Source organism: Pinus tabuliformis, chromosome 2_1 (assembly GCF_031772625.1).
Source record: "Pinus tabuliformis cultivar Carrire ecotype Pingquan chromosome 2_1, CPIR1, whole genome shotgun sequence".
Taxonomy (NCBI): domain Eukaryota; kingdom Viridiplantae; phylum Streptophyta; class Pinopsida; order Pinales; family Pinaceae; genus Pinus; species Pinus tabuliformis.
In genome coordinates this window covers 368,422,551-368,448,214 of record NC_142299.1, presented here as the reverse complement: position 1 = coordinate 368,448,214, position 25,664 = coordinate 368,422,551, and the positions used below count along the sequence as shown (strand labels likewise).

At 41.4% G+C, this 25,664-nt stretch overlaps 1 protein-coding gene across 1 annotated transcript in view; it reads left to right on the top strand.

The window, feature by feature from the left end:
* LOC149200392 (uncharacterized) overlaps window positions 1–25,664 on the top strand; it is a 422,176-nt gene that overhangs the window by 54,596 nt on the left and 341,916 nt on the right. The window contains exon 2 of the mRNA XM_089402712.1: window positions 5,296–5,609. Coding sequence (XP_089258838.1) covers window positions 5,331–5,609 — 279 coding nt within the window. The 5' untranslated portion in view covers window positions 5,296–5,330. The remainder of the gene's footprint in view (window positions 1–5,295; window positions 5,610–25,664) is intronic.

The following is a 25,664-nucleotide window of genomic DNA, read 5'->3' as shown; positions in this document are numbered from 1 at the left end:
TTAGTCACTGCAGTTGGATTTCTATTCAAAAATTTTCACATGGTATCAACGCTGAGTTAAGCAGGAGTGTAGACTGAAAGAGCCAATGTTGAAGAGAAGGAGGGAGTTTGAAATTGCTGCATAGGCAGAAAATCGAATCCCCAGAGGAATTGCGCAGTCCAGTCTAGGAGGGCAAATTTTTCATAGGAAAATCTCTCTCTGAGAGAGTCGACAGAGGAAGATTTCTAGATCAAAATTTGCCAATGACAGAGGGAGCAATGTAGAAGCTTCAACGCAAAGCAGTCTTTAGGTGAAGACGCATTTTTTCTACAACAGTTGCTGGGTAGAAAAGCGTCAGAAATCGATAAGAAAAATAGCACAAAGAAGAATGGAAAATCAAGATGCCTCTGAATTATCTTCCAGATTGGAAGAAGAGTTCACATGCTTGTCAAGTTCAGCGTTAGCAAACGTTTGGTATATTGATAGCGAGGCTTCAGCCCATATGATTGGAGTACGAGAATATTTCTTGAGATATCAAGAAGAGCAAATGAAATTCCATATTACTATGGGAAACAAAACGAAGTGTACTCTAGTAGGGAGAGGCACCATAGCATTTCAGACAGAAGCAGGAACCAACATTCGAGCCACTAATGCTCTGCATGTGCCCGGGTTAGGAATGAATCTAATTTCAGTGTCCTAGTTATAGGACATAGGATACGATGTATACTTCATTGGAAGGTAAGTATATGTCAAACATCTAGGGTGGAAGAAGAAGAGACAAATTGGAGTTCGAAGCAACAAACTGTATAGATTGCAACTCGAGTCTCCAATGGCACTTATAGGTAGTAATTATAATGGTGAAAAGGAATTGAATGAACTGTGGCACAAGCGAATGGGACACTTACACCATGGAGCACTGAGGATGCTTAGAGAGACTATAACAGGAGTTCCAGTCCTTAGTATTGAGCATGATGATTTATACAGAGGATGCGTATTAGGGAAGTACACTAAAGCAGTTTTTCCAGAAGTAACAACATAGAAAAAGGCATATTGGGATTAATACACTTAAATACTTGTGGCCCAATGTCCACAAGAGCTCTTAGTGGTGGCGAATACTTCATCACCTTTATTGATGATCACTCTAGAAAAACCTGGATCTATTTCTTAAAGACCAAGGATGAGGTCTTTGATCGGTTCAGAGAGTTTAAGGCTCTCGTAGAGAACATGATAGGGAAAAAGATAAAGGTATTGCATTCAGATAATGGTGGAGAGTATACGGACAAAGACTTCACAGATTTCTGCGCAAAGGAGGGCATCAAAAGAGAATGGACAACTCCATATAATCCAGAGCAGAATGGAGTAGCAGAGTGAAAGAATAGAACTATTGTTGGGGCGACAAAGGCTATGTTGTATGACCAGGACTTGCCTAGATTCTTATGGGCAGAGGCTTGCAACACAATGGTGTATATCCAGAATAGAACTCCTCACAGAGCATTGGGGAAGAAAACGCCTGAAGGTGTCTTCACAGGGAAGAAGCCGGAGGTGAGTCATCTCAGGATATTCGGAAGTGTGGCATATTGTCACATTCCAGACAAGAAGCGTAGTAAACTGGATCAAACTGTAGAAAAGGGGTACCTCGTAGGATATAGCGAGACCTCGAAGGCATACAGAATCTACATTCCTAGCAGCAGGAAGATTGTAGTAAGACGGGATGCAAAGTTCATGGAGGATAGAGCTTTCAGGAAATCTCGAGAGATGCCAACAGAAGGTCAGTCAATAGATGTTCCATTAGTCCAACAGCAGCAGGGGCAGCAAGGAGGACAAGCAGGAGGATAGACACCTAGATTGAGCACAGTGACCAGCACCAATATTTCCTCAGAAGTAGGAAATCCAGATAGTTCTCAGCAAATGGAACAACGGGAATAGGAGGATTTGATTGAGCCTCCCACCACCAATAGTCGAACCAGCAGGGAAGTACGACAGACGCTGAGGGACACATAGGACTTTGTCGAAGCTCCTAGAACCGAGAAGAAGCAATGTAGACAGCCTGATAGGTACGAAGCCTTGGTAGCACAGTTTGAAAAACCCCCCAACTTTCAGGAAGTCGTGCAACACCAAGTTTGGGTGGATGCCATGGTAGAAGAGTATAGTTCTATCATGACGAATGATGTCTGGGAAGTGGTACCTAGACCAAAGTATAGATGAATTGTAGGATCAAGGTGGATCTACAAGATCAATTATGTTGCAGATGGCAGTATAGAGAAGTACAAGGCTAGGTTTGTGGCAAAGGGGTATGCACAAAAGAAAGGAATAGACTATGAGGAGACCTTCGTCCTAGTGGCCAGATATACTTCTATCAAATCCGTTATATCCCTAGCAGCTCAAATGGGATGGGAGATTCACCAGATGGATGTCAAAACAACATTCTTGAATAGGGTGATAAGAAGAGGTGTATATAGAACAACCTGAAGGCTTCAAATCTCATGAAAAGAGAACTCATGTATGTGGATTAAAGAAAGTCTTGTATGGGCTCAAGCAAGCACCCAGAGCATGGTATGGTCGGATTGATAGTTACTTGCAGCAGTTGGGATTTGTCAAGAGTGATGTTGATCCCAATCTCTACTATCTAATGGTGGAGAATGAGCCACTTATTCTGGTGTTATATGTGGATGCCTTGTTTCTAACAGGGCCATCTAGGCTCATAAAGGACTGCAAGAAGAATCTTGAAGCAGAATTCAACATGAAGGATATGGGGTTGATGCATTATTTTCTAGGGTTGGAAGTTTGGCAGAAGAATGGGGAGATATCCCATCAAGGATTGTACACTTTACCTTAGCCATTGCCTCCTTGTACCTTTCATTAGCTACTGGGTCAACTGGGATAGCCATCACTCTGCGAAGCCCTTGATACGATGTTTGTCTAGAATGGACAAGATCATGGCCTTCCAGACCACAAAGTTGGACGCTCCGTCCAGCTTGTCCTGATCTCAGCCCATTCACGACCATCTTGTTGCTCTTCTGTCGACTCCTCCGAGTCTCTCTACTTCCTGCTTGGAAGTTCTCGGTTCGAGTCTTGCTGCGTCTCTATCTTTCCCGTTTGGAAGTTCTCGGTTTGACTCCTCCGAGTCTCTCTACTTCCCTTCGGGAAGTTCTCTTTTGGACTCCCCTTGAGTCTCGATTTCCTTTCTGGAAATCCTTCTGCCAACTGTCAAGTTGCTCCTCTCCAATCGTCTGTGCAACGACAACACTGATCCAGATTCCTTGGCTAGAAATCCACCTCGGCAGCAACTCCCTCTACCTTGGTCTTGCCTTGTTAGGTACTGTTCTAACTGCCCACAACTTCCTTCGCCCCAGCAACTAAAGGATTGAGCCTCTTGGCTTTGCGCAATCTCGGAACCGGCAAAACAGTTCCCTCAACCAACTACGTCAGCCCTCTTGGCCTCTACGTGGCTCTTCGTGAGCCTCTCTTTGCCCTCCTCAGCCTCTGCGCTTGCCTCTTTCTGGCCCAGACTAATGACGCAGTTCCTCAGGGTCAACGCTTCCTCTGTCGCTTCTGCAAGGATCAACTATTGTGACTCGGGACAACTGATTCTGTTGCAAATGCTCTGCTCTGTTGACGCCTTTAGCACTCTTGTTATCTGCAACCATGCTCAAATACCATGTTGAACTTCTAAGTCTATCTGTTAGAAAATTAATCTGTATTCTGCTGGTTTATTTCTTCCACTTGTTTAAATTCGAACAAGTTATTTAATACTTTTAAACATCGAAATAAACAAAATACAGTCACAACATCTACAGATCATCAACTAAAAGAAAACAAGCACACAAGTGACACCGTTATTTTTGGACAAATGTCCCCGGAAAAACCCAATGCAGGGAAACCGGTGCAACTATTTGGAGGGTTATATTATTATGTAGTCTTTCTGAGTACATTTGGGTGCCTAACTGGCTCACCCGACAGAGAAAAATACACGGCAACAATACCTCTATATCCGAAAACAGGTATTCAGAAAACTTGTCCCACGAAACCCACTCCGACACAATTGAAGCTTAGTGCTAGGCCTTTTGTCCTCTGCGTCAGACTCCTGCTGACTTGCGTTAGCCCTCTAAGGCATTGTGCAGCCTCTGGGACCCTCTGCATCACTCTAGCAGCCTCTGCATGGATGACGCAGTTCCTCTGGCCTCTGCGCTGACTTGGCTGGGCTTTGCATAACCTGGACTGGCTGCTGCTCTCGCTCTCTCTGCTTCTGCACTGGTCTCTCAGTATTGTCTCTGCCTCTATGCCTCATACTCACTTCCCCTCACTGCTAATCACTGATTCAATGTTGCTTAGCAACCATGCTCAAGCAAAATGAATGACTGATCACTTTGGTGTGTCTTCCAACTGACCCTCAAGCCTCCTCTTATTCTTTTGCCCTTTGGTCCTTCAACAGCCGAGATTAAATCTCTAATCAACGGCTAGAATTAGATTTGGTTTGATCCATGACTTTTGGAACCTTATAACCCAGTTTTATAATAATACCCATTAATATATTATTTTACCTAAGTTTAGACTTTGTAACTCCATTAAAAATATTAATTATTTTAATATCTCCCAAACTGGTTAGAATCTGCTCAAACCATTTCTGGGTCTTGGAGATCTCATGTGCTTTAGCCTCTCCACCAATTGTCATGGCTAGAGCACATCCGATGCTACCCCAAATCAACACTCTTTATACATTGCTAATATTCTATTTTCTACAACTTCCTAGGTTTTGCTTTGCTTGTTAGGTTGATAGGTACAAGACCAGTGGAAAATTAGAAGGAAACTGAGCTGTTTATTTTATTCCAAAATTTTATTAAATCTATGAGTTTGATTTATTTGAAATCAGAGGGAAAAGAGTGCAATTGTGAAATAATATATGGATCTATCGTTATCATATATAGTGATGACTGGAAATATGAGCATGTACCTTCAAACTATTCAATGGGTAGCTGAATAATTGACAATTTTGTTTGTTTGGTCTGTAAAATATAACTTATATGGAGAACATAGACATATTGAAGTTGAATTAGTTCTATTTGAGTGTAGTGCTCTTGCTGATGCATATTTAAATTCTTTTGGCATATGTCAGGGGTTTTGAAGCCTCTAATAAAATAAATTTTCTCTGTTTTAGAACATTAACAACATATGGATGGTTATCCTATGCCCATTGATAGTACTGAGCTCTATGCATAATAGATAGTTTCGTCCCTCATAGAGATTCTTTAAGAATTCCAATGTAGTTCTAACGCTTGAAACACAGTTTTGAGACATTGGAAGTTTTCCATCTTGCAGGGTATGCTGTTTCTCATTTTTACTTTTAAAAGCCAATGTTAAAACTAGGGGTTTCCAGTTGGTCATCCAAATATTCAAGTATTTGGCCATTGCTTCAGAAGGAGAGCTTGGTGCTTATAAAGTCATTTAGCTGTAAGCAAAGATATCATTGGGGAAAAGAACAGAATTACATAAGAGTGGCTAAAATGGAAAAACTACCACAAAAAAGTCCAGAGGTACCAGATAACAGTGGTGATTTACGCTGTGCTATAATTACAGGAGTTTCTAAACCATATGGAATAGGCAGGTGCCTTGTCCACAATTTTCTTGAACAGGTATATTCCTAGATTTTGCTTATGAGAATTACTACATGGTACTCAAATACAGACTTCTAATATCTGGTTCTTGGTTCATGTCATTTGTCAGTATTTTTTAAATCTCCATAGTACAATAGCTGTAAAGTTTTGGATTTGCCAGTGTAGAACTGCTACGTTGGTATGTTTCGCATATAGAATGATTTTACTTTAAATGAGTAAATATAATGCCTCTTCAAAGGCACAGTTCTAGTCCATATTATCTTTCCTATGTGCATTTTCTTTGTGAGTTGTATATCTAAACGATTTCTTAGAATGCATATGTTAAAGTACTCTAAATCTGTCATATCCATTTATTCTGAAATTTTTTTGTTTTTGGTTTTGGTATGTGGGAATTTGCATTCAAATGCATGATTTGTGATTAATAAAGATAATCATCAAAATGTATGGATAATAGAAAAGGTCAATAAAGAAATAATAAAAAGCATAAACCTTTTGAGTACTGGAATGGATGTTCACACTTGCAAATCTATGGCAAAAGAATACACGTGATGCTTTCCAAGATTGATATTAAATTGCATAATTTTGCTATCTTGGTATTGTCTTTTAGCTATTGCCTGCCTGGTGTTCATTGTATTTCCATCATTTTGTTTTTTCCAGGGCCCAGGCAGGTCATGCAATATTGTTGATTGCCCTTTTTCCTACTTTTCTGCTTTTGACAGATTAGCAATAGGAGATGTGCATTCCCACTCTTTTGTACTCACGTTGTATGTACCTTTGAGTTACATTGATCTACTCTTATGCTCATTCTTTGGACATCAATACAAATATTTCTTCTGATCTTATCTTGCTTCATAGCCTTATTAATGTGTTTGTCTGTTGTACATAAATGTAAGATCATCAGGATCATGTAGCTTTGAAATAAATTAGCAATTTAGCTGACATAAAGTGTTTATTTTATACTATTTTAATTGATAAAGTACTTTATATGTATTTCAGAGAAAATACAGTGCATGACAAAGTTTTTATGAGTGAGCATGAGAGTTTGTCAGCTTATACATCCTACCCTGTTGGTAATATTACCGCTCAAACTAGCAGGGGTAAGGTGATCTTTGAAGGGATACTACTAGGCTAAGGGCAACAATGGAGCAATAGCCCATTGTCACCTCGGCTAAGGCTCCTTGCTCTTTATGGACTTTCACCGATGGGAGGATACCCGTTATGAGGATCACAAAATGAATAGACCAATGATAGGGTGAGGGGTGATCATAGAAGCCTATTCACAAGAGAGGCTCAAGAATGTGGATTACTTGCTTTGGAGGCAACGTTTAAAGCTCTCAAGGAAGGGCTTAAGGGGAACTTCAAGGTTTAGGTTTAGGGTATATATCTTATAATGGAGGTTCCTAGGCCTTGAAATCCTTATGAAAGATTGTATTCCCAGTGATCCTTGAAGAATTATCCTTGATAGTGTATGGGACCACATTGGGCCAAGTGGATCCGGGGTGGGGGGGCAGGTCAAGGGGGTAGGGTTTAGCAACCAATGTTATGATTGACCTATTCCGGAGGGAGAAAGGGACCAAAGAAAGGATTTTTAATGCAAGATAATGTGAGGGTCCCAATGAGGCTTCTAGTCTAGGGAAACCTAGGGCAAGATTCGATCTCGAGGCTAGGGCTTGGGATATCTCAAAATCCCACCGTCAGAATTTCTTCAAATTTGGAGGGCACCTAGGAGACACACCATCCTAGTAGGGGCCAAGAGATCAAATTTCTTTGATGGGTGGTTTGTTAGATAAATGATGCCCTAGGGGACCTAATGGAATAGACCTAGAAAAGGAGAGGGAGTAGGATGAAAAAGGTTTAATGTGATCACCTTTTGGTGGACTAGTGCGTAATCCTTTGGGGAGATTGTATTAAGGTAGAATTATGACTATGGACCTTTGAATTTTCTAGGTCAAGGAGGCCTCAAAGACAACCTCACTTAGCACTAGGGCAACAACAAAAACAACTTCAAAGAATTTATATTTCGTTTAGCAAGATAGATGGCTTATCAAGATGAATTTCAGTGATGAAACATTCATAGGAACATTCATTCACTTACATGGCCCATAAATGAAGCAATCACTATCCAGAAACAAAATTTCCACAACTTCACATAAAGAGATGCAACAAATAAGCCCTAGTATAGCGAAATCCTAGCAACAATGTCTGTGACAAAATTAGAATGAAAGAATAGCATTAAAATGTACTTACATGTATAAGAACATATCCAACCATCCAAAATCTTGCCATTCAAGAAGCTCCAAGACTTATGAAAATAATCCAAACATCAAAATTCATTCCATGCTCCAAAAATTCGTCCTCCAAGTGTTAGTTTTGTAGCATCGATGTGTTCTAGCCATGAAATTTGGTGGAGAGGTTAAAATACACGAGATCTCCAAAACCCAAAACCATTTCTGGAAATTCCGCCTAGAAGTGTCTCAATTAGATTATTAACCGATTTTTAAATATCTCCTAAGTCTAAACTTAGGGAATATGGTTAATTAATCAATATTAATTGAGATAAGGTGAGAATCATCTAGAAACTCACACGGATCGATCCAGAGATGATCCTAGCCATTGATTAAGTTTTAATCTTGGTCATTGATGCTCAAAAGTGGATTATAAGAAGAGATCGATGTGGTGATGGAGAATACACCAGTGCAGATAGCTAGTTGCCCAGGCAATTTGATTTTCTCAGTAGCAGTAGCTCAACAGAGAAGATAGAGCCAGAGGGTGAGTAGTAGGTGGAAGAGGAGGGTAGCAGTATTCCGGAAGGAAGGGTTTTCAATCTACGGAAGAGGCAAAGGAAGGAAGACAGTGTTCCACGGGGTCATGTCCCCCCACCTGGGTGTCGAGTTTCCTAGCTCCCTCGCGCTCCGGGGACTTGAGTACGAGAGGGGGACGTTTCCCCACGCTCCCAAAAAACAGGGTACATGAGGAAACTTGAAAGGGGTCGTTTCTTAGGCAAAAGGGGTCTTAAGGGGTCTTGAGGGGTCGATTTCCTAGAGAAAATTCACAATTTTTTTTATGAAACAAAAAAAATCAATTTTTTTTTAATATTTGTTGACTGATTGGGAAGGGTTTACATTATGTGCATTTCACATTTCATTTTATGTTTGCTCCTTCGTTGAACTGAACACTGCTGCCATCGCTAAGCAGCGTTCTGTCTGCTCTTTCGTTGAATGGAACGTTGCCGTTGATGTATCAGACTTGACTTTTATATTATTCAGTATTCAATATTCATAGTTGGAAGTGGTATTGGAAATAATACTGAGAGTGGGGGTGAATCAGTATTAGCAAGTCAATAATATTTCATTTCCATATTCTGATTCATATACGCTACTTAAGTTAATGAAACTTGCGTGTATACGCAACTGTATATAAGGCAACCAACGTATACCCTGTAAACTTATAATTTAGTTAATTCTTCATATGTTGATCTTTAATCTGTGCATCAGAACCATATAAACAGTAACCAGGAGCAGTAAAAACAAAACAGACAGTCACACACATGAACACAAGATATAAGGTGGAAACCCAATGTGGGTGAAAACCACCTGCTGCAATCGTCTCTATCTTTCTTTTAATAAGAAACTTTTTTTTACAATATTTTGTATTGGTGCAGTCTTATACCAGTACGTAGGCTTCTACCTGCAGAAGGCTACAACCTTCTCTTGTTCTCCAGCTTCTCCTGGAAGGGAGCTACAACCCCCTAGCTCTTGTACTAGCTGATGTAATAGTACGTAGGTGTTGACCTACAGAAGGCTACAACCTTCTCTTTTCTTCTAGGGACCACGTTTCATAAATTTTTAGACTGGATCCATCAATAACATCAATCAAACGTCAAATATATCTGCATCAACCAATCTCCTTTGCACCAACCAAAACTGAATCAAACAATCACTTCTCTGAATGCTGTAACCAGAATACAGTAACAGTAACCAGAACCCAAGCCAGAACCCAGAACACTGCAACAACAATCAGAAGTAGCTAAAGCATATTTTATGAGGTGTACACTACTTCAATGTGATGAACCTGCGTGCATACGCACTTGTATCAAGGAAAACCTGCGTATACGCACTTTTGAATTGCCGAACCAACGTGTATACGCGCCTTTGCTATAATGAACCTGCATATAGATCTGTAAATGATGATTTAACCTTTACAATTATTCAGACATCAGTTATACCCAGATCATCATATTTACAGATTACGACATGCGCCAATTATTAAGATAAAAGATCAAAAACCACACAAAGATACTTCTCTTCAAGCCTTAAGATCTTGACCCATAAATAGAACTTATCCTTCATCAAGCGCTCAGGTTCATCCTTGATTCAGATCCAGCTGTGCACCATAACCCAATAACCTGTAATCTAGATCTTGCTCTTCATTAGATATTCAATTCATGAGTGCCTTTGCCTAATGATCTTCTCCTCCTTTTATAGTCTTAGGCCTTACTCAATACCATGGTCCAAAACCACTTAGAATCAATACCTTGGACCAAATACCTGGGGTCAACACGTCGGACAAGATACCTTGGACCAATACCATGGACCAAATACCATGGACCAAAACCAAGTTTTCCAACATGTACGCACCTTTCCTTTCGTGAAAGTGCGTGTCATGGTTGCTAATCTGGATGGTGATTGACAGATGCTGCTGATGACAGTTGCTGATAACTATCATAGTATTGTTTTAGGTATTTTGTCTCTATGTCATGTATATCTTTTATTATCAAGGTCATGAAATGACCTATTTTGTTTCCCCACTATGCATGGGATGGATGATGTAATCTTCTTGTTTTGTCATGTATAAACATTTGGTATATCCCCACTTGGTTGGGAGATGGATGTATTATGAGTCTTTGATGATAGGAAGGTCATTTATGATGTATAGAGTCATGTTCTTCTTGTAGAACATCTTTTTGCAGACCGACCTTGCAGTCAGGGGGAGCATGGACAACATACTTCAACATATCAGAGAATTCATCATGTACTCAGGGGGAGCATAATCCTTTGCCCTTGATGACAAAGGGGGAGAGTGACTTGGGGTTGCCATCAAGTCCAAAGGGGGAGATTGTTGGCATTATGACACAGATTTGGCACTATGACATAGATGTTGTCCTTGATGGCAACTCTCACAGATGACAGATCACAGTTCAGGTTCACAGAATGAAGAAAGAAAGTTATACGCAGGTTCCCATTGACCAACCCGCGTGTACACGCGGGTTAGCAGACCAAAAGGCGCGTATGGCGTACACGCACTTTCACGAAAGGAAAGGCGCATACATGTTGGAAAACTTGGTTTTGGTCCATGGTATTGGTCCAAGGTATTGATTCTAAGTGGTTTTGGACCATGGTATTGAGTAAGGCCTAAGACTATAAAAGGAGGAGAAGATCATTAGGCAAAGGCACTCATGAATTGAATATCTAATGAAGAGCAAGATCTAGATTACAAGTTATTGGGTTATGGTGCACAGTTGGATCTGAATCAAGGATGAACCTGAGCGCTTGATGAAGGATAAGTTCTATTTATGGGTCAAGATCTTAAGGCTTGAAGAGAAGTATCTTTGTGTGGTTTTTGATCTTTTATCTTAATAATTGGCGCATGTTGTAATCTGTAAATATGATGATCTGGGTATAACTGATGTTTGAATAATTGTAAAGGTTAAATCATCATTTACAGATCTATACGCAGGTTCATTATAGCAAAGGCGTGTATACACGCTGGTTCGCAATTCAAAAGTGTGTATACGCAGGTTTTCCTTGATACAAGTGCGTATGCACGCAGGTTCGTCACATTGAAGTAGCGTACACCTCATAAAATATGCTTTAGCTACTTCTGATTGCTGTTGCAGTGTTCTGGGTTTTGGTTTCTGTTACTGTATTCTGGTTACAACATTCAGAGAAGTGATTGTTTGATTTAGTTTTGGTTGGTGCAAAGGAGATTGGTTGATGTAGATATATTTGATGTTTGATTGATGTTATTGATGGATCCAGTCTGAAAATCTACGAAACGTTGTCCCTGGAAGAAAAGAGAAGGTTGTAGCCTTCTGTAGGTCAGCACCTACATATTAGTACATCAACTAGTACAAGAGCTAGGGGGTTGTAGCTCCCTTCCAGGAGAAGCTGGAGAAAGAGAGAAGGTTACAGCCTTCTGCAGGTAGAAGCCTGCGTACTAGTATAACACTGCACCAGTACAAAATATTTTAAAAAGAAGTTTGTTATTAAAAGAAATATAGAGACGATTGCAACAGGTGGTTTTCACCCACATTGGGTTTCCACCTTATATCTTGTGTTAATGTGTGTGACTGTCTGTTTTGTTTTTACTGCTCCTGGTTATTGTTTATATGGTTCTGATGCACAGATTAAAGATCAACATATGAAGAATTAACTAAATTATAAGTTTACAGGGTATACACTAGTTGCCTTATATACAGTTGCGTATACACGCAAGTTTCATTAATTGAAGTAGCGTATATGAATCAGAATATGGAAATGAAATATTGTTGACTTGGTAATACTGATTCACCCCCCCTCTCATTATTATTTCCAACAAGTGGAACATCAATATGGTTTAAAGTTTAAAACTTTAAACATTATAGTTTTATAATTTATTTTCATTGTGCATTGTTAGTAAGTTAGTAGACTAGTAGTTACACTGTATAGTTACAAACTTACACATATGATGTATGGTTATAATTTATATGATAATGATATCAATGATCATGCTTTTCGTTTTAAATTTGTTTCAGTTATATGATTCATCGATTTATATTTTATATTTATAAGTTTTTAAGACCCCGACGTCCCCCCACGTTTCTTAAAAATTGGTGGGGAGCTTTTGCATAGGTCGCTCCTGCGTATCCCCGCTCCCTTGCCTCCTCGTCCTGGAAATTAGGTGGAACATTGAAGGAAGATTGAAATTCTCAAGGGCCAGTATAAGCTCAGCATAGAGGATGACACAGGAGGCTCAACGCAGAGGCCGATGAGGTAATTTTCGGGGTAGAAAATCATTGTGTGGTGAGAGAAAATTTCTCACTAGATTTTTGTCAGTATTTTCCTCAGATTAGATTGCCAGTTGGGCATATAAATAATTGTACTCAGACTTGCTGCTGAAGAATAATAATAAGACCCTCATCTGCTGCACCGATTTTTTCGCATTGGGTTTTTCCGGGGACAATTGTCCAAAAATAACTGTCAAAATTCTTGTGTGTGTGCTAGAATTTCTCAGTTCTAGTATTTTATTTGCCGCAGTATTTTTATGGTGAAATTTGCAGTTGTGATTTTATTCGTTGTTTGTTGTAGCAAATAAATTGCATAATTAATTTTTCAGTTAGAAGAATAATTTCCAGTAGCTGTGGTAGATAAAAATTTCACATGGTATTAGAGCACAATTGAGCAGCCAAAGAGCTCAGAAGCGAAAAGAAGGAATTTCGCTGCTCAGTGTGGGTAGCAGGTTGAAATTTTCAAAAGACAACACAGACAACCTGACAAGTACCAAGCATTGGTAGCTCAGGTTGCAGAACCTTTCAGCGTTCAGGAGGCCGCACAACATCAGGGATGGGTAGATGCCATGGTAGAAGAGTATAGTTCTATCATGACGAATGATGTTTGGGAGGTAGTTCCAAGGCCCAAAGACAGATCAATTGTAGGTTCTAGATGGATCTACAAGATCAAATATGCTGCAGACGGTAGTTTGGTGAAATATAAGGCTAGGTTTGTGGCAAAGGGGTATGCACAGAAAGAAGGGATAGATTATGATTAACAACAAAGGGAAACAAAAAACTGCTGCAACTACACAACATGATTTAGGATCCGATTCTTGGGATGAAACAAAGATCACAACCATGTGATTTAAAGGTAAGACCTTCGTCCCAGTTGCCAGATACACTTCTATCTGGTCAGTTATATCCCTAGCAGCTCAGATGGGATGGCAGATTCACCAGATGGACGTCAAGACAACCTTCTTGAACGGGGTGATAGAGGAAGAAGTGTACATAGAACAACTAGAGGGCTTCGAGACACATGAGAGGCGCACTCATGTGTGCAGACTGAAGAAAGCTCTATATAGACTCAAGTAGGCTCCCAGGGCATGGTATGGTAGGATTGAAAGCTACTTGCAGCAGATGGGATTCGTCAAGAGTGACGCAAATCCCAACCTTTACTATTTGATGGTAGAGGGTGAGCCACTCATTCTAGTTTTGTATGTGGATGATCTCTTTTTGACAGGATCATCAGGGCTCATAGAGGATTGCAAGAGGAACTTGGCAACAGAGTTTGACATGAAGGATTTGGGGTTGATGCACTATTTCCTAGGATTGGAAGTATGGCAGAAGAATGGGGAGATATTCCTTTGGACAAGGAAGATACGCTACAGATATTCTAAAGAGGTTCAGAATGCATAATTGCAGACTCATGTCTACGCCCATGATCACCAACTGGAAGAAGATAGATGCATCAAATGACAAGGATGTCGGCTCCACCTTGTATAGACAACTTATTGGATCTCTCATGTATCTAGTCAATACGAGGCCAGATATTTGCTTCATAGTCAACACCTTTAGTCAGTGCATGGTAGAATTGAAGAGGGTACATTGGCAGCAACGAGGCACATTCTGAGGCATGTGCGGGGCATAGTTGAGTATGGGTTAAGATATACCCGAGGAAATGATATCAGATTGTGGATTTACGGATGCAGATTGGGTAGGCAGTTCAGTGGATAGGAAAAGTAGCCCTGGGTACTGCTTTAGTTTTGGATCAGGAATGCTTTCTTGGTGTAGCAGGAAGCAGAAGTCAGTAGCACTAAGCACTGTAGAAGAAGAGTATATGGCAGCAAGCACAACTACATGTGAGGCTATATGGCTTCAGAAGCTGCTAGTGAGCTTGTTCACGCAGAAGCTGGAGGCGACGAATGTCTATTGTGATAATCATAGTTGCATAAAGCTCTCTGAAAATCCAGTGTTTCATGACAGGTTGAAACACAAATATTTGATGTCATTTCATCAGAGATTGTGTACAACGTGGAGCAGTCCAACTACAGTATGTTCCCAGAGAAGTGTAGGTTGCAGATATACTTACGGAAGCTCTAGGAAGAGCTAAGTTCGTTTATTTTAGAGAACAAATGGGTATGGTGGAGAGCCCGTTTCCTTCCTGCTGTTGTACCCGCTGGTGGAAAAAGGTAAAGGTGAGGCTAAAGGCGGGTGCATCAACAAAGGAGAGGCAGATTACCTTGGGTGATTCTCAGTTGCAGATGTTGTAGTTGCAACAACAACAAATGAGAGGGAGTTGTAGTGCAGATGCAGTGTAGGCAACAGTACAATAGGGTCAACAACAACACAGATGCAACATATATCAGAGTTGCGTAGTGGTTGGTTGGCAGTATGGCCCGCCATCAGCGACGCGACAGGAGATGATGCAGAGGCAGGGTACTGCTATAGGGTGTGCAGTAGAGCACATTCCTCACTAAGAGGGAGTGTTAGTTTTTGTAGCATCGGATGTGTTCTAGCCACAAAATTTGGTGGAGAGGGTAGAATACATGAGATCTCCAAAACTTGTGAAATTTTATCTGTTGTAGCTACTGGAGATTATTCTTTTAACTCAGAAATTAATTCTACAGTTTATTTACTATGACAAATAACGAATAAAATCACAGCTGCAATTTTCACCATAAAAATGTTGCGGACTAAGTTGCACGAAACAGGAAACGGGTACGAGTTTCCGAAACGGGCACTGGTACAAAACATGACCCCCCTAAATTTTGGAAACGGGAAATGCATATATATATATATATATATATATATATTAGGACATTTAAGAAATATGTGCAATCATAAAGCATATATGATACATTCTAATTTATTACATTATGATTAAATTGTCAATGCATAAACTATAAGTCTCTAAATTTACATCACATTTACTCATGAATGATCACATAATGAAAATAGCAATATCCAAAATCAGCCACGAGAAATTTCTAATTTCTTGTCTCATGCTTGATTGGGAGTCTCCTCCTACATAGTCGAACGACCTTAGTGCTCTTGATTAAATACAAGTTCCATACCCTAGTATCCTACGTGCTCTTGATTATTGGGAGTCTCCCCTGCATAGAGGGCTTGGTTCTCTTGATTAAATACAAGTTCCATACCCTAGTACATGACAAAATCCAATGGAAATGTTGCAATCCCTCCAATCCTGAAATCTTGAAAAACAGATAAGTCTGCTGGATTTTGAGTGAGATCTAAAATTCTATTCTCCATATGAAATCCAGTGAGGGCGAAACCACTCTCAAACATCCTGAGTCATTTCATGGTAATGTTAAAAATTCAAGTAAAAGGATGAAAATGAAAAATAAAGGAGAATGTCTCTTTTACTTTAAGAATTTGACATTACCATGAACTTCATATCAACACTAGGGCCATAGGCTTGAACATTAGGTTGCCCCACCCAAAAAAATCCTCTTTTTTATAACTTGAAAGGCATCCAGAAGATATTTTAGTCCCCCAATAAAAAATTATAAGCGAAAAAATAAATAAAAAATACAAGAAAAAGTCAATTTAGAAGACGAAACTCCGTCGTACGACCTGGAAACGTGTTTCCGGCCGTACTGGCCATGTTTCCTCCTCGAGAAACGGGCCAGTACGGCCAGAAACACGTTTCCAGGCCGTACAGTACGAGTTTCCTCATTTCCGTTTCGTTTTCGGTCAAAAACGGACCCTTCTCCAACGTTTCTTGCAACTTAGGTTGCGGAAAATAAAATATTGAAAACCGAGAAATTCTAGCACACACAATAAATTGTCACAGTTATTTTTGGACAATTGTCCTCGGAAAAATCCAACTTGGGAAAACCGGTAGAACAAATGAGGATTTTTTATTAATGTTAAACAACAATTCTTAGTACAATTGTTTAGATGCCTAGATGGCAATCGAACCTGAAGAAAATACTGGCAAAAATATTGTGAGAATTTTCTCTCACCCCACAACTATTTTCTGCCTCCGTAATAGCTTCCGCAACCTCTGCATTGAGATGCTTGCGTTAGCCTTTGTGCAGTCCCTACTCTGGCTCGCTGAAGATTTCAGCCTTCCTTCCTTCGACTCTTCCGGCAACTGAAAACTTTCTTTCGAAATGTTGCTTCTCTCCTCTTCCACCTACTACTCACCCTTTGGCTCTATCTTCTCTACTGAGCTGCTGCTACTGAGAAAATTGAATTGCCTGGGCAATTGAGTATCTGCATTAGATGATCCTCCATCACCACATCGACTTTCTTTTATAATCCAATTTTGGAGCACCAATGACCAAAATTAAAACTTAATCAATGGTTGGGATCATTTCTGGGTCAATCTGTGTGAGTTTCTTGATGATTCATGCCTTATCTCATTTAATATTGATTTATTAACTATATTCCCTAAGTTTAGACTTAGGAAATATTTAAAAATTGGTTAATAATCTAATTGAGACATTTCTAGGCAGAATTTCCAGAAACAATTTCTGGGTTTTGGAGATCTCATGTATTCTAACCTCTCCACAAAATTTCGTGGCTAGAACACATCCGATGCTACAAAAAATAACACTCCCTCTTAGCGAGGAATGTGTTCTAGCGATGATGCCTCCTGTAGCAACACTCTGTCTCTGCATCATCCATCTCATGTTACGCTGCTGATCTTTGGCTGCTGCTGCCCACCGACTACTGCGCAACTTTGATATACGCTGCATCTGTGTTGCTACTGACCCTGCCATACTACTGCCAACACTGTATCTGCACTGCAACTCCCTCTCATTTGTTGCTGCTGCAATTGCAACATCCAAAATAGCCTGTCCCTGCTATTGAAATGGGTTCTCCACCATACCCATTTGTTCTCTGAAATAGATGAACTTAGCTCTCCCTAGGGCTTTCGTGAGTATATCTACAACTTGCTCTTTTGTGGGAACATACTGTCGCCGGACTGCTCCTCGTTGTACACAATCTCTGATGAAGTGACACCGAATATCGATGTGTTTCGATCTTTCATGAAGAACTAGATTCTCAGAGACTCGAGGCTACAAGGAGATCTACATTAGCTAGTGTGAAAATTTCTGAATCTACACATTAGAAATCCTACTACAATCACTGGTTTATCATCTCCTACTTGTTTTCACATTCAAAAAATTATTTAATTATTAAACAACGATGAAAACACTGTTGCAGACTACACATACATACAGATCATGAACTGAAAATAGAATGAGACAAATACACAAGGGACACCGTTACTTTTGGACAAATGTCCCCGGAAAAACCTAATGCTGGAAAACCAGTGTAGCAGCTCTGAGGGTTTTCTATATTTAGTAGTAGTTCTGAATACAACTCTGGATGCCCTCTCAACAATCCAGTTATAGAGATAAAAATATGCTGGCAGAAACCTAAGTGAGATTACCTAGACTGGCTGTCCCTGGCTACAACTGCACTGCCCCTTCGCAGTAGCTGCATGGGCCTGCGTGGAGTACATTGGGACACTGCGTTGCCTCCTCTGCCTCCTGAAGCTCTGACGTCAACCTTCTCGGCTGATCTTGCTGCTCCATGGTTGAATTTGGATTTCTGCTGGGCGTGGCTCTACCCCAGCGCTGGAATTGCGTGGGTCCTTGCTGGCCCAACATCAGTCTCCCTGGGTCTACGCTGCCAATGTTGCACGAAGCGGGAGCGAAGCGGAAGCGCGGAAGCGTCATTTTCCAAAAATCTAGGAAGCGAAGCGTCCGCGGAAGCGTCTGCTATATATATATATATTTTTTATATTTTTTTGCATTTATACTCAAAACAAACATCCCAAATACCAAATTAATTGTAGAAGACATGAAAACATGCATATTTTTGCATAAATCAAGATAGATATGGCATCCATGATTCCATTGTAGTTACTAGTATGTACAACAATCATCTATATTCTAGCTATTACAAACATACATCAAATTTTTAAGCATATTATAAAACATAAAACATTTAAGCATATTATAAAACATAAAACATAGAGCATATTATGATTTATCTAGCAAGTGAGCAACTGTCAACATTTGTCATGTCCAAAATTCAAATAATAATGTTTACTATCAGTAGTCTTAAAAATAATTTAATCCATAATAAGAATTGTTTTTGGGAAGACTTCCTATTTAATTTAATTTGAAGTAAAATACTACGGTTTTATTGTTAATCTAAAATTAAGATTTAGATCATTTACATATTAATCTCAACATAGTTATATGACATTACATTTAAAATTTGATTTAAAGTTTTGGCCCCCAACGGCACCAGAGATTGCGTGTTTATTTAGTTTTTTCACAGCGTTTGTTTTTTTCATTCGAATGAAATTTGAGTTACCGTTTTGGTCCCACACGGCTCCATAGATGACTTGGCTATAGCAATGAAACTTGATTTACCATTTTGGTCTCAAACAGCTCGCTAGGCTAGATGACGTAGCTATCACAGCTTTTTCAGAGATTTTGTTTTTATGAAAGTTTTTTCACAGCTTTTGTTTTGTTTTTTTTTTCAATTGAAATAAACTAAATAACTCGACTGCTCTGCATTATTTACCCCACTCTCTATGCTTCATTATGCTGTGGACGCTCTTTTTCTTTGTTGCTTTTGCTGTAATCTATATATCGTCTTTTCAAATTGCAGTTATTTGTTAAATGTAAAGCCCTGAGAGGCAGAGAAGGACGCCAAAGGTCACCGTAGAGTTGGGCATTGCGCTGCCTCTGACGTGAAGGATTTGAAATTCAATCCTCTTCAGATGTTTCAATCCTTTTGGAGTGGAGAAAATGCGTGGATGGTTTTGATGGTCGATTTGGCACATGCTTTGACGGTTTTGCAATTCAATTAAACAGAGGATTTATTTGATGCTTTTGCATTTCAATTACAGTTCGGAGGATTTATTTGATGGTTTTGCAATTCAATTGAATTCCCAAAAACCAGGAATCGCTCCAAAATTGCGGAATCGCGCTTCCTTTGACGCTTCCGGAACGCTTCCGTACGGGACGCGATTCCGGCCTAGGATCCGGGGGGGGGGGGGGGGCGCTTCCTGCAACTATGTACGCTGCCTCCTTTGGCATCTCTCTACCTCTCTTTGTTGTGTATTCGAGGTCCTGGAGAAGATTCTCCAACCTCAACTATCCCAGCTCCTCTGCTGCACCAAATCATTTGTTCGATTTTCTCAGCAAACCTCACCCCAGAAAAATCGAACTGACTGATCTCTCAAGTGCGTCTCCAACTGACCCTCAAGCCTCCGCCTATACTTTTCCTACCGATGAATCAACGACCGAGATTAAGTCCCTAATCAACGACTAAAATTAAAACAGACTTGATCCTCGTCACTTAGAAGTTTCTCACTCATATTCTTACTAATACCCAATAATATTTTTATTTCCCTAAGTTTAGACTTAGGAACCCATTAAAAATATTAATTATTTTAATAACTCCTCATCCGTGTGGAATTTCTCCAAACGATTTCCGGGTCTTGGAGATCTCATGTGTTCTATGGCCCCTCCACAAAATTTCGGAGCTAGAGCACATCCGATGCTACCCAAAATCAACACTCCTTAGCGAGGAATGTGCTATAGTAACACTTCTCAACATAAGTACTACACTGATCCACTGCATCGGTCCTCTGTGCTAATGATGCTTCGCCCGATGCCCTTCATCCATTGCACTGCTGCTTCCTGTACTGCTGCCCATGACTCTGCCACTGCCACTGCTACATCTGTACTGCAGTTCACTCTCAAAATGCTGCATCATGTTGTCCATAGCGCTGCGACTGCTAACTGCTGCACTAAACTCAGTTATTGAGAAGTAAGCAATTGAAACTTCACCCAAAAAATGACATGCTGGTTACTCTGGATGCCTCGTGATGCTGAAGCTACCTCTGCTGCTAATTTGTGTTGACCCTCTGCTACTATTGCATTGCTGCAAACACTCATCATTTTGCTATTGTCGTTAAGGGCTCCTGTAGCCGTATGTGATCCAAGAGTTTGGGCACCTCAAGGATCTTGCCCCTCATGTAGTCCTCTCGACTACAACTCCATGTCGCCCCACCTCTTCTCTAGAGGCGCATGAGCACTCATGGCACAATCATCATCCTCGCCTTCCTTGTCAGCTTTTGCTGGAGCAACCTTTGAGTCATAAGCCTCCTCCTTGCCCTTCTTCCGGGGGAACTGAGTGGTGAAATGACCTACTTCACCACACCTGAAGCATTTGACCTTGGATATATCCTTTTTCTTCCTTTTCTGCTGCCCATGCTGTTTTGATGATGCGAGAGCTGCATCCTCCTCCTCCTCCTCCTCCTCCTTGACCTGGGCTCCTCTGTCGCTACTCACTGCCTTGGTCAGCCTCCTGATCTCTTTCTGTCGAAGAGCTGCCCACATTTCCTCCCAACTAGGGAGAGAGGCTCTGCCCAAGATACTCTGGACAAATGTCTCCTAGTCTTCGGTGACTGCATTCAGGGCAGTCCTAACCATGAACTCAGGATCTGGTGTAGACCTTACGGAAGTCAGCTGGTCTCGAATCCCTTGCAACCTGAGGAGGAGGGGATCAATCTCTTCTCCCTTATGCATTTGGTACTATCTCAACTGATTCTCCAATAGCATCTTCTGTTGAACGGAAGTCCCCTGGTACAAGGTGGTCAACGTCTCCCACATCTCCCTTGTTGTTTCCTTCTCAGCAATGTGTGGGACCACATGATCTTTGACCCCGTCTAGAATCATGCATTTAGCCTTCGCTTGGGCCTCCTCGTACTTCTTCAGCGGATCAACGTCGATCGGAACAACAACTACCTTCAAGGCATAGTCCTTGATGCGATTCTTGTCTAGGACTGCCAGGATCTTGGCCTTCCAGATGACAAAATTGGATGCTCCATCCAATCTGTCTTGATCCCTCAGTCCATTGACTGCCATCTCTACTCAACAAATATAGGACTGGTTCTCTTCTCCCTCTCCTGTTGTTAATCCAGCAAGACTCGGATCTGGATTTCTTCGGCGCTAGAAATCCTCTAAGGAACAAGCTCCTCTAGACTCCCTCTGAGTCCTGATTTCCTTTACGGAAATTCTTCGGCCAAATGTTGAATCACTCCTCTCCAATCCTCCTTTGCTGCTGCAACCCAGATCTAGATTTCTTTGGTTAGAAATCTGTTAAGGCAGTGAATCCCTCTACCTTAGCTTTGTCTCCACAGACACTGTTATGCACCAATAGCAACAATGTCCCACTAGCTCCACTGATCGAATGTGCTCTGCTCCTCCTGCCTTGGAAACTGACTGAATTAAGCCTCTCAAGCTCTGCGCTGGCCCAGAGAGCTGACGTAGTCACTGCGGGAGCTCCTCTCGGGTATTGTGTGCCGCTCTATAGGCTCAAATTGCTGACGCAGGCACTGCGTGAGCCTCTGCATAACTTCTCTAGCTCTGTATCACTCCTTCAACTGCTCCTCTGCCTTTAGAACAATGCTGTGACTCGGGACTGTTGCTTCTCTGCAACAAATTCACTAGGCGACTGATGTCTTCAGTTTCCTATGATTTGCAATCCTCTGATACCATGTGAAAATTTCTAAATCTACACATTAGAATTCCTACTGCAATCACTGGTTTATCATCTCCTACTTGTTTTCATTCAACAAGTTATTTAATTATTAAATAGCGACGAAAACACTATTACAGACTACACATACATATAGATCATGAACTTAAAATAGAATGAGACAAATACACAAGGGACCCGTTATTTTTGGACAAACGTCCCCAGAAAAACCTAATGCGGGAAAACCGGTGCAGCAGCTCTGAGGGCTTTCTATTATTAAGCAGTAGTTCTGAATACAACTCTGGATGCCCTCTTGACAATCTAGTTACAGAGATAAAAATATACTGGTAGAAACCTAAGTGAGATTACCTCACTTCACTCGGAAAAATCTCTTTGTTTTTGCAACTAAACTGACTGTCCCCGACTACAACTGCGCTGCCCCTTCATAGTAGCTGCGTGGGCCTGCGTGGAGCAAACTGGGATACTGCGTCAGCGGTGCGCTGCCTCCTTCTGCCTACTGGTATTTTGACATCATCCTTCTCAGTTGATCGTGCTGCTCCCCGACTGAATTCAAATTTTTGCTGGAGGGTGGCTCTACTCTAGCGTTGGAAATGCGTGGGCCCTTCCTGGCCCAACATCAATCTCCCTAGGTCTGCGCTGCCTCCTCTGGTGTCTCTCTGCCTCTCTCTATTGTGTATTTGAGGTCCTAGAGAAGATCCTCCAACCTCAACTATCCCTGCTCCTCTGCTGCAACATATCACTTGTTCGATTTTCTCAGCAAACCTCGCCCTAGAAAAATCGAACTGATTGATCTCTCAAGTGTGTCTCCAACTGACCCTCAAGCTTCCTCTTACATTTTTCTTGTTGATGAATCAATGACCGACATTAAGTCCCTAATCAACGACTAAGATTAAAATAGACTTGATCCTCGTCACTTAGAAGTTTCTCACCCATATTCTTATTAATAGCCATTAATATTTTTATTTCCCTAAGTTTAGACTTAGGAACCCATTAAAAATATTAATTATTTTAATAACTCCTCATTTGGGTGGAATTTCTCCAAATCATTTTTGGGTCTTGGAGATCTCATGCATTCTAGCCCCTCCACAAAATTTCGGAGCTAGAGCACATCTGATGCTACCCAAAATCAACAGCTAGACGGTCAGAGTATCTTGTTGAGGGTAGATTGGTTGTCGATGGACTGACACCAAGCCCCAGTTTTGTATCTTGTACTAGTGGATGTATGAGGGCCATTATCCTTGGTATAGGAGCCCTAGACTCTTGTACTATATGTTGTTTAATATAATGAGGTTGGGTTGAAAAAAGTAATAAGTTGTCTATATTTTGTGCATGTGTGATTTACTACTATTTATATTTCGCTGTGCAAAGTAGTTCTATTGAGATTCTTGGTTTGGTAGCGTCAAAGATTTTAAGATTCTATCCTAGACCCAAGGTCGTGGAAATTCAACACCAGAGCCTATCACTCCCTGGCTGGCCCCAATCCTAAGCAAGAACCTGCCTCGCCATATGATGAAGACCTTGGTGATCCTCCATGTGTCAGCCTGAGAATGAACCAGATCATCTGCTATTTTGACCTTGCTCACTAGGAAATGGAGTGTCCCACCAATCAACTGGATTCCTGGATCCCATAGCCATACTAGAGGTCCACAACTCCCAATCCGTGCTGCCTGCTGCAATGACATGCAACTAGCTATTGGGACTCCTCCGTGCCTAGTATCTGCCCCCTGTATGTATCCAATAGATGGGCACCAAGCATCCATAATTTGTCCCGAGTATGACAAATTGCTCTACTCTTGCCAGACCACACAACGAAATCTGCTATCCCGGCTCCTGATGATGTACCTGGATAATGTCTGAAGCCTAGGCATCCTCCTGCCAATGAGGAATACCATCCCCTCTTCCTTGTGCTCACATAACACCCTTGGGGTGCCCTGCTGATAGTGCACCCTGCAACTCACTCACGGTCACTTCCCTAAGCCTGCACTCGTTAGCTCATGCCCTGACAAAATGCCACCATTGAGAAGTCTCTCCTTGGATACTCGGTGTCCCAACTAACTAACTTGAGTGAGCCTCTCATGTCCTGTTGTTCGTGATGAAGCTATCAAGGGACAACATCCAACTCCTCTGTGCTTACAAATAATGTAGAAGTGAGAGAGGCGTGCGAGTCCCAATGGATATGATCAAATGATGCTCATCTGTGTCCTCATCGATCCTAGGTGAACTATATGCAATGGCATGCTTGCCGTCTCTATTAAGCAGTCTCCCTAGTGGTAATGCTCCAAAATCCCAATGGGAAGCATCACACACCACTGCATACGACTAAGCATCCCTGTGCTTCGCTGCATAAGAACATGTATCTTTGTGCCCCTTGGCACATGACTGCACCTAATTGCACACCTTTGTGCACCACTGGACACCACTACCAGCCTCCATATCATCCTGAATCATTCAGTATCCCTCTTGTGATGAAGTAGCTGTCACTCCATGTGAAACCTCAAGGTGGTGTGAATCGCTCTTCCTACTGCACAGTGTAAGCCCGTACTACATGACACTCCTCCACGCACCTTTGTGTTCCTTTGTAGAACACTGAACTCTGTGGCATGACTCTATGCACCACTGAACACCTACGCAAATTGCCGCACCACCTTGCATCCGCGACCGTCCCACATGTGTCAATGCATCCACTACTGTACTAGTGAATCCACTATGATGTGGGTTACACCTCATCTGCCCTAGTATACTTGAGTGCCTAACTTCTCATATGCTAATGGGAATGATACTACTTTTCCTAGCCTCAGTAGCTCCTACGTCCAATCTGCTAATAAGAGAGGATTGCCTCCATACAATACCCTGTTTGATAGCCTGCTGATGCCACCTCCTTTGACCAGCCCCTGCCAGAGTATGTTGAACATCCTACAGTCCCCTAGAGGCCTAACATCCCCAAACAACCCACGGAGTCTGCCTGCCCCCTTGTCAATCCAACCAGACACTAGTGCTAATGGAGAGCTAAAAGTGTGTGAGTGCTCGGTCACCAGATCCATCACACTGCTAATACCATCACCAACCAAGCCCATGTTGTGATGGGGAATCCCACCTAGATCCCAACAACAATCTGGCCCTCATACTCCCCTAGTAATCCACGACTTCTGCAAAAATACAACCATGGATGTACCCAACCGCCTAACCTGCCCTATTGGGTACCAGCTCAATACCTCTTGCCATCTAATCCCAAAGGGGGGATCAAATGTACAATCTCTTGTGTAAGGAACAAGCCCTCCATGCTGATGCTGTGCCATATTCAACTCAAACCATTGGCCCTTGCTGACTTGGTCATCCCCTATGATCTGTCTAGACAACTCCGCCTCTCTCCATCCAATGCATAAGGGTGTGATAATAATGTTGTGGACCCTATCAGCGTGCCTTTGAAGCGAACTGTGCTAGAATTTCAACATGTGCTCTCTGTGCTGCCCCTCATCAAATGT